The sequence below is a fragment of the Anabrus simplex genome, chromosome 1 (assembly GCF_040414725.1).
Source record: "Anabrus simplex isolate iqAnaSimp1 chromosome 1, ASM4041472v1, whole genome shotgun sequence".
NCBI classification, from domain to species: Eukaryota; Metazoa; Arthropoda; class Insecta; order Orthoptera; family Tettigoniidae; genus Anabrus; species Anabrus simplex.
The window spans coordinates 279,881,066-279,897,787 of NC_090265.1; the positions used below are offsets into that span (position 1 = coordinate 279,881,066).

The window sequence follows — 16,722 nt, forward strand, 5'->3', positions numbered from 1 at the left end:
ACTAATAATAAATATTATTTAACATTGTTTTAATCGTTGTAGTTATTAACCCAGCATCACTCGCTAGGCCTTTACATGCGCCATTACTCGCTAGTGAGCGCAGCACTCAACTTTACGTTTAAAGGCCATAATATGCCCATATAAAGATGGAGTCTTTTTAATACATCAATTTGAGATAGTTATTTATTTAGGAACACGAGCGAGCAGAGTTAATGTACTACGGCTATGGAGCCAAACTCTGCATTTGGGAGACATGTGGATTTGAACTCCACCATCAGATGTCCTGAGAATAGTTTTCTATGGTTTGCCATTTTCACTTCCAGGCAAATGCCAGGACAGTTCCTATTCATAAGCCATAGCTGATTCCTTCCAGCTCCTTACCCAGTTTCATTCACTATCATTCATTCATCTTCATTAGCTCCTTATCTGAGCTTGGCATCAGGAAGGGAATCTGGCCATAAAACATGGGATATAAATTAATCTCACCTCATCCGTGACCCCGTATCAGTAAAGGGGAGTAAGCAGTAGACAAACAGTTTATTTAGGAACACAAATACTTAAATTTAAACAAATAGTTATCTATTTAGGAACACAATTAGGACTACTTAGATTGTTAAAAAATTTGAGTTAGGTGGAATATACTTAGTATTACTAAATAATGCACACATATAATCCAACATTTTACACAGTCAGTCATCACTTCTGTTGCTTTCAGCATCTTTCCTGGAATACTGTTTACAAATTTTGTTTACGAGTTTGAACATTTGTAGTGGGAACATGGAGACCCCTTTCCTAAAACTAATGGAATACAGCCTTCAATCAGAGAAAGTGCCTCTTCTACCTGAGAACTTGCAGACACTCTGTTTCAGAGTTATGATCACTTTTTTAAATCTCATCTGTTTCATTACCATCACTTTCGGTGTTCAAGTCCACTTCCTCCATCGTTTCACCCAACCACGAAAGTATCTGATCAGTGGGTGCCATTATAACTTGTATAAATTCACTAACAGTCTCATTACAAACATTTCACATTAAGGATAAGACAAAGCGTGACTTATTACAATGCACGAAATTTGAGTAGCACTGTTACTCGCTACTGAGCACACCACTCACCAAACTTGTACTGTCGTGCCTAATAATAGATTGAGGGTCTTGATTTTCAAAGATAATGGAAATAACTGGCACCTTCCCTTCCTAAAAATCTGTTTGAAAGGTATATAGAGTTTCAAAAATAGAGGTGTTGTAACATTCCAACAACAAGCAATATAATACAGAGGTGAGCGCCACACTCACCACTAAGTAACCAATGTTTTAGGTAAGCCAAAATGTCAGAAATTTTCCCTGTAGGAGTTCTTTAATGTTCTAGAAGGCAATGATACAGATGTGTTGTATTTATACACCCTCAAATACTGTCGACCTCAGGCAGGATAGAACTTGCTATCTTGGAAAAAGAACGACACTGTCAATAAAGTCAATGTGTCCTGCTTAAATTTCATACATTGATATTTAACCCTTAATTACACACGTCGGATCATAGAGACCCAAGTGAATTTTCTTTGATATATATAGTAATATAAATTATTATTATAATCAATTTTATTGTGCACAATGTGCAAAATTTGCATATTGGATCAAGTAAATTACAATACATTTCACTCAGGGAGAACTTTGTTCAGAGCAAAATTGAGTCAGGGAGACTGTTCTCTTCTTGCACTTCATTACGAACGTGATATGTATCACACTGTTCATTGCACGATACACATACACACTCCTGGCTGGTCCAGTGGTAGGATTTCTTGGCCCAGATACAGTGATGAAAGTCGTGTATTGCAAAGCGTGTCACCAAATGTCTCAACTCATATTCCTCTTTCATCCAATCATTTATCAGTGCATCTGTACTGTAAAATCTTTCCTCGATTGAGTCCCTTTTCTCTCATAGTTTCAAGGCACTACTGAAGCTGAAAAAGTGGAAATTTAGGGCAAAGGAATATAAATTATTGCTAGCTTTATGTAATTTCATCTGCTGTTGACTTATTTGTCATAGTGCAGTAGGGGTCATTGCTGACAATAATTTCTTGCACATCTGCTGTGGTTATGAGATGTGACCCAATGCAAGTGTGTGTGTGTTCTGCAAGAAGATATACGTAGGAATGACTAGAAAATTAGTGAGCAGCTAAACAAATTTCTTACTTTATGTGTAAATGTTATGTTATGGCTTAACTGGTTAGCATGGCGATCTCGAGTCCAAGGGTTTCTGTGTTCAATTCTCAGCTGGGAGAGAGATTTTGACCTTCATTGGTTATTTCCTTCAGCTCAGGACTGGGTGCTTTTGACCCCTTCAACATTAGATTTCATCGCATGTATTGCCCCACTCTCACAAGTGGCAGGTCGCCCATGGGTGTCAACTCGAAATACCTGTGCAGGTTCCTCCGAAGACCATACGACATGATAATATTTAACATTCTGTAATAGTTGGTAGAATAGTGTGTCTATTAAAGAAACTATTTCAAATACCGGTAGTTTATGTTGGGTCCACCTTGTCAATACACTTGTAATGATTGAAAATTATTTATTCTATCGTACATGTTTCAGCAACGATATGCAGATTTATACAAGTCAACACAGGATGAAATAAAATACTATTATGGTTATGTTTATAAAGAGTGGTGTGTATTAAGACGGACACAAACATCCAGTCCCCGATCGAGAGGAATCAACCATACAAAGTTAACATCCTCGGGCCGGCCAAGAATTGAACTCTGTTCCCTTTGAACCGAAGGCCATTACATTGATCATTCATCCAAGAATCAGGACTTCATATTATGCATAAGCATGATTAATTTCCCTCATATTACACCTATACTTTTCTGTTTGCTACTGTGGGTCAAAAAGACCCGACACAAGTGTTTATGTTCCTCTCTGTCACATGAATACTTAAGAGTTAAGCCTAGAAAGTAGTGATGAATGGGTGACATTTAACTGAAAGACCCCATCAAATTAAGGTAGCATTCAAGCCTACTACAGCCTGAAAATCTGAGATCTTGAAGACTGCACTCAATCTTAATCAAGCTCATTTTTTTCATGAAAACTAAACCTAGGACAAGATTTTGCAGTGATATTGGTCATCTCAGTAACATGAAAAACAGTAAATTTTGACAGAGTCACAGAGTCAGACCTATATACATCAGGTACTACAAGTATCTCAGAAGTCCAGTTGACCCATACTGCTTACAGTGACTGGTCAATACATGTTGTGAACAAAATAATCACTGATCAGTTCTCCTAGGAACTTAATTTGGAACATTATTTTAATTCCCAGGGTACTTTTCTGAATGTAAGTCTCAAACAAATGCTGCCATGTACATAGTACTGACATTGTGATGTGTGAAAATTATCAGTTAATACTGGAATATTAAAGGTACACATGGTTGGGACCAACTGTCCCTAGACCACAATAGTAGCCACAACAACAAGTCTGGAAATTTAGGAAAATATGTTGACTTTACTGAGAGATTATAGGATAAAAAATAGGTTATTACAAGTAATAAAGGCATTTACATCAACAATCAGGCTGCAGTTGGAATTGTTAGTAGAATGAGTTTTCAGTACTCTGGTTACAGGAGTTAGACTTTACACTTGAACTTTTGAACTAATATACTTCATTAATGTGTGTATCGCATTACCATTGAATGATTTTTAAAATATATAAATTATTGTGTGCTTAACTTGTTACTTCCTGCCCCCCGCCCCCTACCCTCAAGAAAATTTTTCTTTGCACCACTGGAACATCATGTTTTGTACAAACAATCATTATAACTTTGGCTATCATATTGAAAATACTTTGTGAAAAGTTATGCTAAATTAAAGGGTATTTCTAAGAAACAAGGGAGCAAGTCCAATTATGTTACAACCAAACCAAACCCCAAGGCTCAACAGCCTATCAAGTGACCGCTTCCCAGCCTGAAGGCCTACAGATTATGAGGTGTCATGTGGTCAGCCCGACGAATCCTCTCGGCTAATATTTCTTGGCTTTCTAGACCGAGGCTGCCATCTCGTTGTCAGATGGCTCCTCATTTGTAATCAGGTAGGCTGAGTTGACCTCAAACCCGTCCTCAGATCCAGGTAAAAATCTCTGACGTGGCCAGGTATTGAACCCGGGGCCTCCGGGTAAGAGACAGGCACACTACCCCTACACCGTGGGGTCGGCATGTTGGTGTTGCAATAATATACACTTATAGAACTGTGTCCCAGGGAGTTCTAATTAATATCAAACATTATTTTTGAATGTTTGCACAGTTATTAAAGCTCACTTCCTTAAGATATAGCCAAGTGGAATCTCTTTACATAGCTGCCTTATCACTCATCAGCAGGATAACTAGCAGTTGGACTAGCTGCAGTACACATGTGTCTCTCTCAATATTCCCTTTACAGTTTGGCAAGAATGAAGTAGTTCCACATGCAGTTGTGATTCTGCTCTCTAATGCACATTGTGTGGTTCTTAGCTGCATAGTTCAAGAGTCTTCCTCAATATCCCCTTCAGCATGTGAGAACTAGGTTCCATAGACACATTATCTCTCTTTGCAGCTGTATATAGGTGTATTCCTGAAGGTCCTCTCCAGTTATCAGTACATGTGAATTACTTACTATGCATGTGTTTTCAGCTGTCACCAGTTCCATGGATGAGCAGTGAAGACAGTGCAGATCTTTCTCATACTACCTTATACACTCTTCAAAGATTTTATATTTCAAATCCTCAGGGATTGTTTATCTTGAACTTAAAAAATTGGTCCAATTTTAATTTGATTTTCTGTGTGGTTAAATTTTATGGAATTAGGCTTTTTAAAATCTGGACAGGCAATATTGTTCCTGTTATTTATCTTGTTAATACCTATACAAAATTTATACTGTTCATAGATTTTCAGTGGGCTGGTATGAAACTCCAGTACTGTACCTAAAGTGCATTTTGGACACTAGTAGAAAATGATCTAATCACAGGGTTTCATTTTTCTAACCCTTATACTACGACCATTTGTTACCAGTATTATATTTTCAATGCCTGCCATTGCAAAGCACCAGTAACAAAATCCTCTGACAATATTTCATCAATTGAACAAACTTAAAATGCTTTGAAATGGTATTCTTATTCAGGATATCTTCTTTACTTTTCATTTCCTTTGATAAAATAATACTTTCCTCAATATTTTAGAGGAAAATCATATCAGAATCATAGTTACAACCTACTGTATATTATGAATTGATAAAAGGAGAACTTCTAAATACATCTTGGTCTTTTACATCACACCACCAGGCAAGTTGCTGGTCTTTATAGATGTACTCTTCTTAAATGTGCCGATCCTAAAAAAGTTACTTATGAAATATGGCCTATACAGTAGTATTAAACTGAAGGCCATGGTTACATTGATCAATTCTTGTCATCTATTCTTTTTTTCTAAAGTCTTCCTAATGATGGAGTTTCTTCATAAGATGTACTATCATTTACCTACTTCACACTGACTTGTGAAATGGTATGGTTACATGTGAAGGATGGATCCTGATTGCATACCAGAAAAATGTATGATCTGCAGTTAAAATATTCAAGACCAAGAAGGCGGCCAAGACATGGTGAAAAATGACATTCAGCAACAAGGAGGGGACTGGGACAAAATTGAAGAAGGAGAAAAGTACAAAGACAGAAGTTGGTGGAGGGGCTTCATTCGCCCACCTATGGACCAATGGAACAACGTGGGATATGTATGTATGTACACTGACTTGTGTTCACAAGATTCAGTTATTTATAGAGCTGAAATTTCTCTCTCTAGAAATACAAAGTATTGAAATTTTAGTAAGAATGTGTTTATTTCCTATTGTGATGTTAAATATATCCTTTCTGAGTTCTTAAATTCTCTTTCATATACTTACAGGGGGAGTAAACTCATAATTTAGCATTGTTCTTCTTAAATTCTGGATAAAATTAAAAACAATTTTAGTCTGTGGTGATGAACACTTTCTAATCAAAAAGTGCTCATTTCCCTAATTAATCATATTTTATTAGAAGATTTTTCTCTCCTATTAACCATAAAATCCACTATTTAAATGCCTAGCAGCTCATTTCAATATTTGCATGTTGCAGACACTTCATTCTCATAGGATTTGCAAGAACAGTACCGTTACCTCCATTTCTTGTTCTTTCTTTTCTTCAACAACTGATTCTTAATGTTCATAATCACTACCATTGTCCTGAATAAAAATAATATTTCTGGGACTCTCTCCCCACCTAAATCAAGCTGTTCCCAAAATTTCACCTTTAGATTTTATAGGTAATCCATGCATAGATTACTTATAGGACTTCTCTTTTCAGTCTACCAGACTTCTGCACATGTCTTTATCTTCATTTCACATAAGAAAAAATCTTCTTAGGATTACAAATGCAATTCATTGAAAATTCAGGAGATTGCATGCATTGAATGACACAGTTTCAGTAGTTGGTATGAAAAAAATTTGACAACATTTCTATAAATGATCAAGGGATGCTGGAACTTAGGTGAATTTGTAGATCTAAATGATAAATGGGTACCTACCAGTAACAGTTTACGACAAAATGAAAGTCGATTCTATGCCCCATGCTTCGTGTACATAGTATATCCAACCTGCTCGAAGTAATACATTTTTTGTCAAATGGTGTCTAAATTACTTTGCCATTCATTTCATCACTTTCTTTTATCATAACATAACATAGGCTATAAAAATGTGGAATATTTCTATCATTATCTTTCCTTTCTTCTCATTTACTAAAAATGTAATGAACATGAGTGTAATTATGGACACTCAGTATTTATTCAGTTGATGATATAATTTAATCCTGCCTGATTAAAACCAGACCTGGAAAGTAATTGAGTAAAAGTAATCAAATTACTTGTAGCAATTACTTTTTTAGTGATTTTTACTTTGAATCATTACTTTTTACAAAGTGTAATTTTCACTCATATTTTACTTGAAATAGAATTGTAATCATTACATTCTAGTGCTGCCTACTGTTATTTCTTGGTGGATACAGTACTTTTGCATCCATCTCTTGGCACAGGCCAGAGCAAAGTGTAGCTTCCACTGAAGTCCCAGTTTCATCCATGGCTGTGACAATATGGAAGCTGCTGGGGTATGGGTGGTGCTGATTAATGACATTCAGAGCACAACCATTGTGTCTGAGTGTCATGAAAGGTGTTGCTCATAGGGTTGATTGTGCTACAATTGCACTGTCTGGCCCAGTGAGGAAAGCAATGGCAAACTATCTCACTCCTCATCTTGCCTAGTATGCCTCATTTTGGTACTGCCATTGGTTTTTGTGGTTTCCCTATAACTCCATAGCCTTTGGTGATGCTATTTGAGGATCCAACCAGCCTCTGGGTTGATGACCAGACAGACAGACAGACAGACAGACAGACAGACAGACAGACAGACAGACAGACAGACAGACAGACAGACAGACAGACAGACAGACAGACAGACATTCTAGTGATTGATATACATTGCATGATAGCAGGAATGGGATGATGAAAATAACTTTTTCAATTAATGAACGTAAGTTTTCGTGGCTCATTGTATTAACATAAAGAAATAAATGAACTGGATTAAAGCCACTATATATATATATATTTATTAATAATGAAGCCAAGCTTTCAGCCAAATTGCATTGGCCTTCATCAGGGCATGTGAAGTTTTGCCTCCGACAGTGAGCAAAGAAATTATCTGAAGGAACATGGAAGTCATGCCCATACTATCCATGGCCTACCCCACTAACTGGACTCAAGGATCGTGGCGCTGTGCTGTGGTGGTTGGGAGGGAAGTTACTGATGCACCGCCCTCTGTCGACAGTTTGAGTGCGTCCTGCTGTGCCATGGTGGTGTTATGCATGTATTTCTGCAGTACAGGTCTCTATGTATACATCTGGAGACATAACACGAGCTGTGAAGATCAAGGAGCCTAACTTGAATAACACCAACCAGGACTACAGCAAAAAGAAAAAAGTATTCCTTCCTTACGTGGCAGGTATAACTGACAGAATAGGGCGCATTCTTAAGAAGTACAATATAATTCCTGTTTTCACCGCAGACCGGAAACTCAAATCCCTGTTTCGACCAGTCAAAGAGAAGCCACGTCTTGAAACACCGGGCGTATATGAAATTCCATGTGGTTGTGGTTGTTCATATGTTGGCATGACGAAAAGGCTTGTTAGCACCAGAGTGAAAGAGCACATCAGATCGGTAAAGAATGTCGCTCTTTCATCCTCCACGGAGAACGCTATAAGCCAGTCTGCCATAGCAGAACATTTCTACAGTACAGACCATGAAATCCTCTTTGACCAGGTGAAGGTCATCGCGCCTGTAAAAGACTTCTATGCTCGTCTTATGAGGGAAGCCATAGAGATAGAGCTGTGCCCAAATAACATCAACAGGGAAGACGGCTTCAAGTTATCAAATACATGGAGACCTGTACTGCAGAAATACATGCATAACACCACCATGGCACAGCGGGACTCACTCAAACTGTCGACAGAGGGCGGTGCATCAGTAACTTCCCTCCCAACCACCACAGCACAGCGCCATGATCCTTGAGTCCAGTTAGTGGGGTAGGCCGTGGATAGTACGGGCATGACTTCCATGTTCCTTCAGATAATTTCTTTGCTCACTGTCGGAGGCAAAACTTCACATGCCCTGATGAAGGCCAATGCAATTTGGCTGAAAGCTTGGCTTTATTATTAATAAATATATATATATATAGTGGCTTTAATCCAGTTCATTTATTTCTTTATGTTAACTTTTTCAATTCTTCTTCAGTCGAACCAGTAACTTCACCAGTGCTGGATGCAATACTCTACAGTGCTTCTGCAGATATCAAACTTATCCTACAGTATACAAAACTGTTGAGAATGTTCTTAAAACTAAACACAAATATTCCTTCAAATGTCCCTGTAGAGCGACTTTTCAGCAAATGCAAAGGTGTATTTTGTTTTAGTGATTATTTGAAATGCTAGAAGTGACTAACTAAAATAAAAATTATGGGAAATAATAATTTTGAGAGTTATTTTTTTTTTTGCTAGGGGCTTTATGTCGCACCGACACAGATAGGTCTTATGGCGACGATGGGACAGGAAAGGCCTAGGAGTTGGAAGGAAGTGGCCGTGGCCTTAATTAAGGTACAGCCCCAGCATTTGCCTGGTGTGAAAATGGGAAACCACGGAAAACCATTTTCAGGGCTGCCGATAGTGGGATTCGAACCTACTATCTCCCGGATGCAAGCTCACAGCCGCGTGCCTCTACGCGCACGGCCAACTCGCCCGGTAATTTTGAGAGTTAGTCTCACTTCATCATGATATTCACTTGATGCACTTAATGAATTTTTTTTTTTCCCCCTGAAAACTTTGGTAATATTCTAGCCCCAAATGAAAAAATGGCCAGCCCCACAGTATACGGATAGCATGCCTGCCTCTTATCTGGAGACCTCGGGTTTGATTCCTGGCCAGGTCAGGAATTTTTACCTGGTTCTGAGGGGTGGTTCGAGGTCCACTCAGCCTACGTGATTGCAATATTGAGGAGCTATCTGATGGTGAAATAGTGGCCCCTATCTAAAAAGCCAAGAATAACGGAGGAGAGGACTCGTCATGCTGACCACATGACACCTCAACAATCTGCAGGCCATGGCCCTTGAGGGCTATTGCACCATGTGGTTTGAGTTTCTTCCTCATATGAAAAAAATGTAAGTGATTTCTTTAAGACTGACGTTCTGTGAAGTAATTTTAAATGTGATTTTACCAATTACTTGTTGAAAATATAATTTGTAATTGAGTAAAATATTTCTCTAGTAACTATAATTCAGAATTACTTTTTTCCTGTACTATTCCATCACCAATTAAAGCAAATGTTAAAATCTCATTAATAACAATGTTTTAGAAAAGCAATAACATAAGGGACAGCCACATGTTCATATATTTATAACCAATAAAATTAATTAAATATGTCCTGCTTTTGTCAAAAAAAACGTGCCAATACATAGTTTCTCTGCAAAACATCTGTAATTTCATTGCATTTTTGACCTTTTTACAAGAATTATGAGCAATAAATAAGAACTTCTAGAACGTATCTTCTAAAGTTTATTATTCATATTTACAGGTACTGACCAAAGATAGCGTGACAGTGTCTGTTGATGCTGTTGTGTATTATCGTGTCTCCAATGCTACCATCTCTATTGCCAATGTGGAGAATGCCCATCATTCAACACGGCTCCTAGCGCAGACCACGCTGAGGAACACCCTGGGCACTAGGCCTCTACATGAGATTCTAAGTGACCGAGATGCTATCTCCAGCACCATGCAGGTATATTCTACTTAATACTCCATTTTATTCATATGATACTTTAGGTATTTCTGTATGAAGAAGTGAATATTCTTTCTGGTTGAAAATAAATTGACTATATGCATTTCTAAATGTGTTACACTGGACATACATTGCTTGAATGGAGAGGAATATTTGTACTAAATAACTTTAAAATCATTATCCTGAAGAACGGTATCATTATTGCATGAATTGCGTGAATTTGACAACTACCACCTGAACATTCTAGGCATAAGCATAATGAGATGGATTAGCTGGGATCAACTGATTAGTGATAAGAAAGTCATTATACACTCTGGACATGAGAGTCAGCATATTTGTGGTGTTGGATTTATTCTGTAAAAGGAAGAGGCAAATCACACCACACAAAATTCACCATTGTTCAGGTCTACACACCAACAGAGGAGGCCAAAGAAGATTCTTTCTATGATAAACTTCAATAGACCTTCAATGAAATTCTCATGCATGATATTAAGTAACTTATCGGGGACCTGAACGCCCAGATCGATAGACATAGACGTGGCTTCAAACATGCCATTGGGCCGTACAGTTCCGCATTGCAAACGAACAATAATGGCGAATGCCTGATCTTATTCTGGGCATGAACAGTTTATGTGTTGGGAACACCTACTTTGCACATAAGCGCGTTCACAAGGCAACATGGTGCTCGCCCGACGGTTCGACAAATAATGAAATTGATTATATGTGCGAGTAAGTATTGGCATTCTGCATTGCTAGACATATTGTATATGCCTACCAAGGAGCAGAGTGCATTCAGACCCCTATCTTTAGCTATTTGCTTTTCATCGCACCGGCACAGATATGTCTTATGGCGACGATGGGATAGGAAAGGCCTAGGAAGTGGAAGGTAGCGGCTGTGGCCTTAATTAAGGTACAGCCCCGGCATTTGCCTGGCGTGAAAATGGGAAACCACGGAAAACCATCTTCAGGGCTGCCGACAGTGGGGCTCGAACCCACTATCTCCCGATTACTGGATACTGACCGCACTTAAGCGACTGCAGCTATCGAGCTCGGTCAGACCCCTATCTAGTCATTACTATGTTTTGCCTTAGGCTAAGAAAGATGCAACAACGCCAATCAGTGCTCCCCTTTACTGTCAGGAAAATTAAGGATCCTGCCATAGTTGTGCAGCTCCGACTTGCAATAACCAACCATTTTCAACCTCTTTTGCAGGACACTGTGAACATCAAAGATCACTGGATGCACTTCAAATGAGACATTGTTGACAGCGCAGAGGAAGAGTTCGGTCAAAGGTGAGGCTTAAATGGGAGGGATGGATTAAAGACGGCACTTGGAAACTCATTGGTGATCACACAACTGCAAATTTTTGGAGGGACCAGGCAAAGACATTACTCAAAAGAACAGCAGCAGTGCAAGAATACCGCAACTTGGACCACCACATCAAGAGGAGCTGCCGCACCGACAAGAGAACATGGCTGGAGCACAAGGGGGCCAAGGCACAAGAGGCAGCAGATCAAAATGACACCTAGATGCTGTATCGTATTGTTAATGAATTAACTATCCAAAGAATCAGCTCACATATCCCCGTTAACAACAAGGACATCTAAATCCTTCTTGACAAATGAGAACAGCAGGCGAGACAGGCGCACCATTTCAAGGAGACTTTGAACCAACCAACCAGCCCAAGGTGTGACCCATGACTTCATCACTGCCGATACGACTGCTCAATTGAACATTCAGTTGGGAATTATTGGTAACAATGAAGTCAGGCACATGATCAGTGGTCTGAACAACTATAAAGCTGCCGGCATAGACCAGATCCCAGCAAAATTATTGAAGGCTGGGGGAGATTATCTCATAATACAGCTAACTGAATTGTTAAATGAATGCTGGCACATACAGAGTGTACCTAAAGATTGGCAGGAAGGTGTTAGTGTAAAAATCCTCAAGAAAGGCAATCTCAGTGTCTGCAATAACTGGCGAGGAATCACCCTTCTTTCCGTACCTGGTAAAGTGTTCTCAATCGTTCTTCTCTGGTGTTCGGAAAAAGCAGTTGATAAACTGTTACAAGAGGAACAGGCTGTTTCATCCTGGCCACTCATGTCCCAAACAAGTCTTCATGCTGCATAACATGTTGAGCAGTGTATTGAGTTTCAAATACCAGTTAATCTCAATTTTATCGATTTTAAGTGAGCTATTGGTAGCATACAATGGGACTCGTTGTGGAAAAACGTATGAAGCTATGGTATCCCAGATAGATTTATCAATGTCCTTAAAAGCCTGTATCATAACAGCAGCTGTTATGTAAGGGCTGATGGTAGGACAATGAACTTCTTCATCATCGAAACAGGTGTCGGACAGGGTTTCTCTTCACCTTCAATTTTGTTATTCGAAAAGCACTGAATGGACCAATCACTGGAATCTCATGGAATAACCACATGCAGCTCACTGACCTCAGTTTTGACAACAATGTTGCATTGCTGGTGGAAACCAGTACCTCTCTACAAGACATGACTAACAGCTTAGACACTGAAGCTGGAAAAGTTGGACTACATATTATTGTTGATAAAATAAAAACCATGTTCATTGGTAATCATGCTACTATCACACCAAATCATCATTGGACAGCAGCCAGTCGAACGAGTGAAAGATGTCACTTATCTCGGTAGCGTCGTATTGCAAGATGGCACTGCACATGTAGATGTCTGCTACAGAATTGGTAAAGCCTCAGCAGTCTTTCAGCATTTGCAACCTCTACTTCAATGGTTGATAAAGAGACAAAAATCAAACTTTATGAAATACTAGTCATGCCAACAGCAATCTATGTCAGCATAACATAGAAAATTACAGTGCAGACAGCATGGAAACTCAACGTATTCTACCAGCGTTGTCTATACATTAGCCATCACTTTGCATGATTAAGTCACCAATGAGGAAATTTTATGATGGAGAGGTTGCGGGAAATAGCGAGATATTGCTGTGTGAGAAACTAAGATTTTGTATGCTTTTTCCACATTCCAGGTGTTTGAATCATGATTTGATACTTAAATTTTGTGTAACCGGTTCAGTTGACGATGTATCAAGAAACGACAAGAGAAAAACTTGATCAAATTACAGATGTAATGTTGCAGAGTCCTTCAAAACCAACACACAAGTTTGCACAAGAGACCACAATCTATCATTGGATGGCAAATAAAGTTATAAGGGAAGAACTTCAGTAATCCAAAAGCAATCGATGAACATAAATTTCTTCCTTGCCTTTCCCCAACTACTTGAGGTTGGCACTATGTATGGATTAAGCCCATTTTACAACTGGATGCCTTCTTGATGCCAACCCTGTGTGGAGGAACATATTCACTATTATGTGCCTCTATGGTGGTTTGTAGTATGATGTGATATATGTAAATGAAGATGTGTATTAAGACAAACAAAAACACCCAGCCCTTGAGCTAGAGGAATTATCCAGACATGGTTAAAATTCCTGGCCCAGCTGGGAATCCAATCAGGGACCCTCTGAACCAAAGAACACTACATTGACCATTTAGCCAAGGAACCAAACAGTTCATGAACTTAAACTGAATATCCTTAAATATGTGCATCCGACTATGCGAGAAACAATAATGAGAGTTTTTAACACTGTGTATGTGGATTGAACTGTGCCTTCGCAATGAGGATAACACTTCCAGCATTTGGTATGATTGTGGTGGGTACATAACTTGCCTATTACTGTGTGACATATATATCCATAGTGTAGTGTCTTGAAGTGTTTCACATCATAAGTATTAAAAGCTTTATTCATCTCCCTGGGCGAGTTGGCCATGCGGTTAGGGGTGCGCGGCAGTGAGTTTGCATCCGGGAGATAGTGGTTCGAATCTCGCTGTCGGCAGCCCTGAAGAAAGTTATAAGGAAAGAACTTCAGTAATCCAAAAGCAATCGATGAACATAAATTTCTTCTTCTTCTCCTTCCTTGCCTTTCCCCAACTACTTGAGGTTGGCACTATGTATGGTTTCCCATTTTCACACCAGGAAAATTCTGGGGCTGTACCTTAATTAAGGCCACGGCTGCTTCCTTCCAAATCGTAGGCTTTCCTATCCCATCGTCACCATAAGACCTATCTGTGTCGGTGCGACATAAAGTCATTAGCAAAAAAATGTATTCATCTCAACAAAACTGGTATCACACCAAGAAAGTCTTGTAATAATCTCTCTCTCTCTTTGATCCTAATCACAGAACACAAATATCTCTATAATCCCACTGGAATACAAGTTCCGTAATTTGATAGCTGTAGCGCGCAGCACCACGGTACCATTCTCCAAAGAAGATACATATCAGTTACCAATACTAGTTTTTAGTTTCAGCATAATTGCTGTTACTAGTGCTCCCTCCAGTGTGGAGCTGCTGTGAAGAAATTTCCCTGGTATGCTGTAATATGAGCCATGACAGCGCTCAACAGGGCCAATGTCTGCAGACTTACAACTATGTTCTGTGTAACAATAGTGGAGGTCAGTTTATCAGCATAATGATTTCTACTACCATGAGTGCAAAGTGAATCCTGACACTGTCAGTTAACATTTAAGAGATCTGAAATGTGAGAGAGATATCACATGTATACTTGCACATTAATGATTTTCTTATGAAGGTGAAGTTCTGGCACTTTGACATCTCTTAAATGTATGACAATTGATGCAGCACATAAACTGACTTCATTCATCTCCATTCAGGTTTTTATGGTATTCTGAATCCAAGTAACTATCTTATATTAGCTGTTTTTTATCACAATACTATTGAAGGAATGCAACCATTATTATTTGGTTTGACTCATTTGAATACCGTATTTGGTCACAGTTTACTCATGTTTCTTTCCAGATCAAAGAATCCTATTTATATACATCTTGAAACATATGGTGAAGTGTTTTGAAATATTCCACTCTTGAGATAAGATTTACTTTGACTGTCAGTGACTTCCCTTTCTTACCTTTCATCTATCTTATAAACTTATAAATCAGTACTACATCTCATCTCATATCTCATATATCTCACATTCATTCTGGTATTCATCATGGAAACATGAAGTATTCCTATACTTTGAGAAGAGAGGCAGACTCTTGAGGATTTTTTTATACCATACCTTCATCAGCTTGACATCCACTGGTCTGTCCTATATCTATTTCCTTATTTATTTTTAAGGTCACTCTGGATGAGGCTACAGATGCTTGGGGAATCAAAGTGGAGAGAGTAGAAATGTAAGTGACCTTTCAGTTGTTGTTGTTATTATAATTTATAATTCAGTTGCCATCAATTGAATTTTATAACTTTTGAATAATGTTTCATCTAATAGCAAGGATGTACGTCTACCTGTACAACTGCAGCGAGCCATGGCAGCTGAAGCTGAAGCTGCTAGAGAGGCAAGAGCAAAGGTAATTGCTGAACATCACACATTTGTCATTTTCATTCATATAGTAGCTCATATAGTCCTCATTTGACTCAATTTTATAATAGTTAAATTGTGTTGTATGTCAGGGCTGAATCCTAATCCTGATAATAGCTGTCTAGAGCTGTGTTCTGTAACCACCCCTTCACTGATCACCAAAATTATCCATAATTCAACATGGTTCATCAAAATGTTGATGTTTGGCCTTTCAGCCAATTTCTTCCCAAAAATACCTACTGTATATCATAGACTCAACCACTGGACTTGAAACCCATGAGAGCCAGCTTAAGGCTTAAGTAAATTCATGCAGGAAAGGAGTACCCCTAGAGCTAATGTTGAATTGCTGCAGAGAAAAGTATTTTCCTTAAGCCAATGACTGTGACTGACTGACTTAATGTTGCAAACTAGAAGCCTTTTTTTAAAAGGTTTGAATTCATCATTACAGCCTTGATCACAACAGCTGCCTTATATGCAATCAAAGATTCATTTTCTATCTTTAAGGAACCTAGCTTATGAACTGCATGAATTCCTCCTCATGTTTGGTCATAAACTTCCATATAAACATTTATTTCCTCAATATATTATTTCGTCATCATGGCAATCTATAACTGTGATGCTCTTGAGGAAACCATACCCCAAGTCATGTGGCAAGATTTTACAGGATGAGGAAAAGATCTGATGTGGTGAGAAGTACTTATTTTTTAGTTTACTGTAATCTCTTGAAGTTTCTATTACATTATCCATTTATGCCACCCATACCTTTTATATCCTGGACTTGCTTACTGTCTATTCATTGGATATATGTACTTCTGTCTAATTTCCTTGTCCTGGAGATTTTCCACCCTTAACCACAGTATACACTTTCTTTAGTTCACTGTATCATCAAAATATCCTTGCAAATCCATACATTCTTAAATATTTTC

General features: G+C 38.5%; 1 protein-coding gene across 6 annotated transcripts in view; it reads left to right on the forward strand.

The window, feature by feature from the left end:
* LOC136887089 (band 7 protein AAEL010189) overlaps positions 1-16,722 on the forward strand; it is a 545,233-nt gene that overhangs the window by 517,192 nt on the left and 11,319 nt on the right. For all 6 annotated transcript variants that reach the window (XM_068231058.1, XM_068231060.1, XM_068231061.1 and 3 more), the window contains 3 exons: positions 10,164-10,367; positions 15,556-15,611; positions 15,707-15,785. In XM_068231058.1, coding sequence (XP_068087159.1) covers positions 10,164-10,367; positions 15,556-15,611; positions 15,707-15,785 — 339 coding nt within the window. The remainder of the gene's footprint in view (positions 1-10,163; positions 10,368-15,555; positions 15,612-15,706; positions 15,786-16,722) is intronic.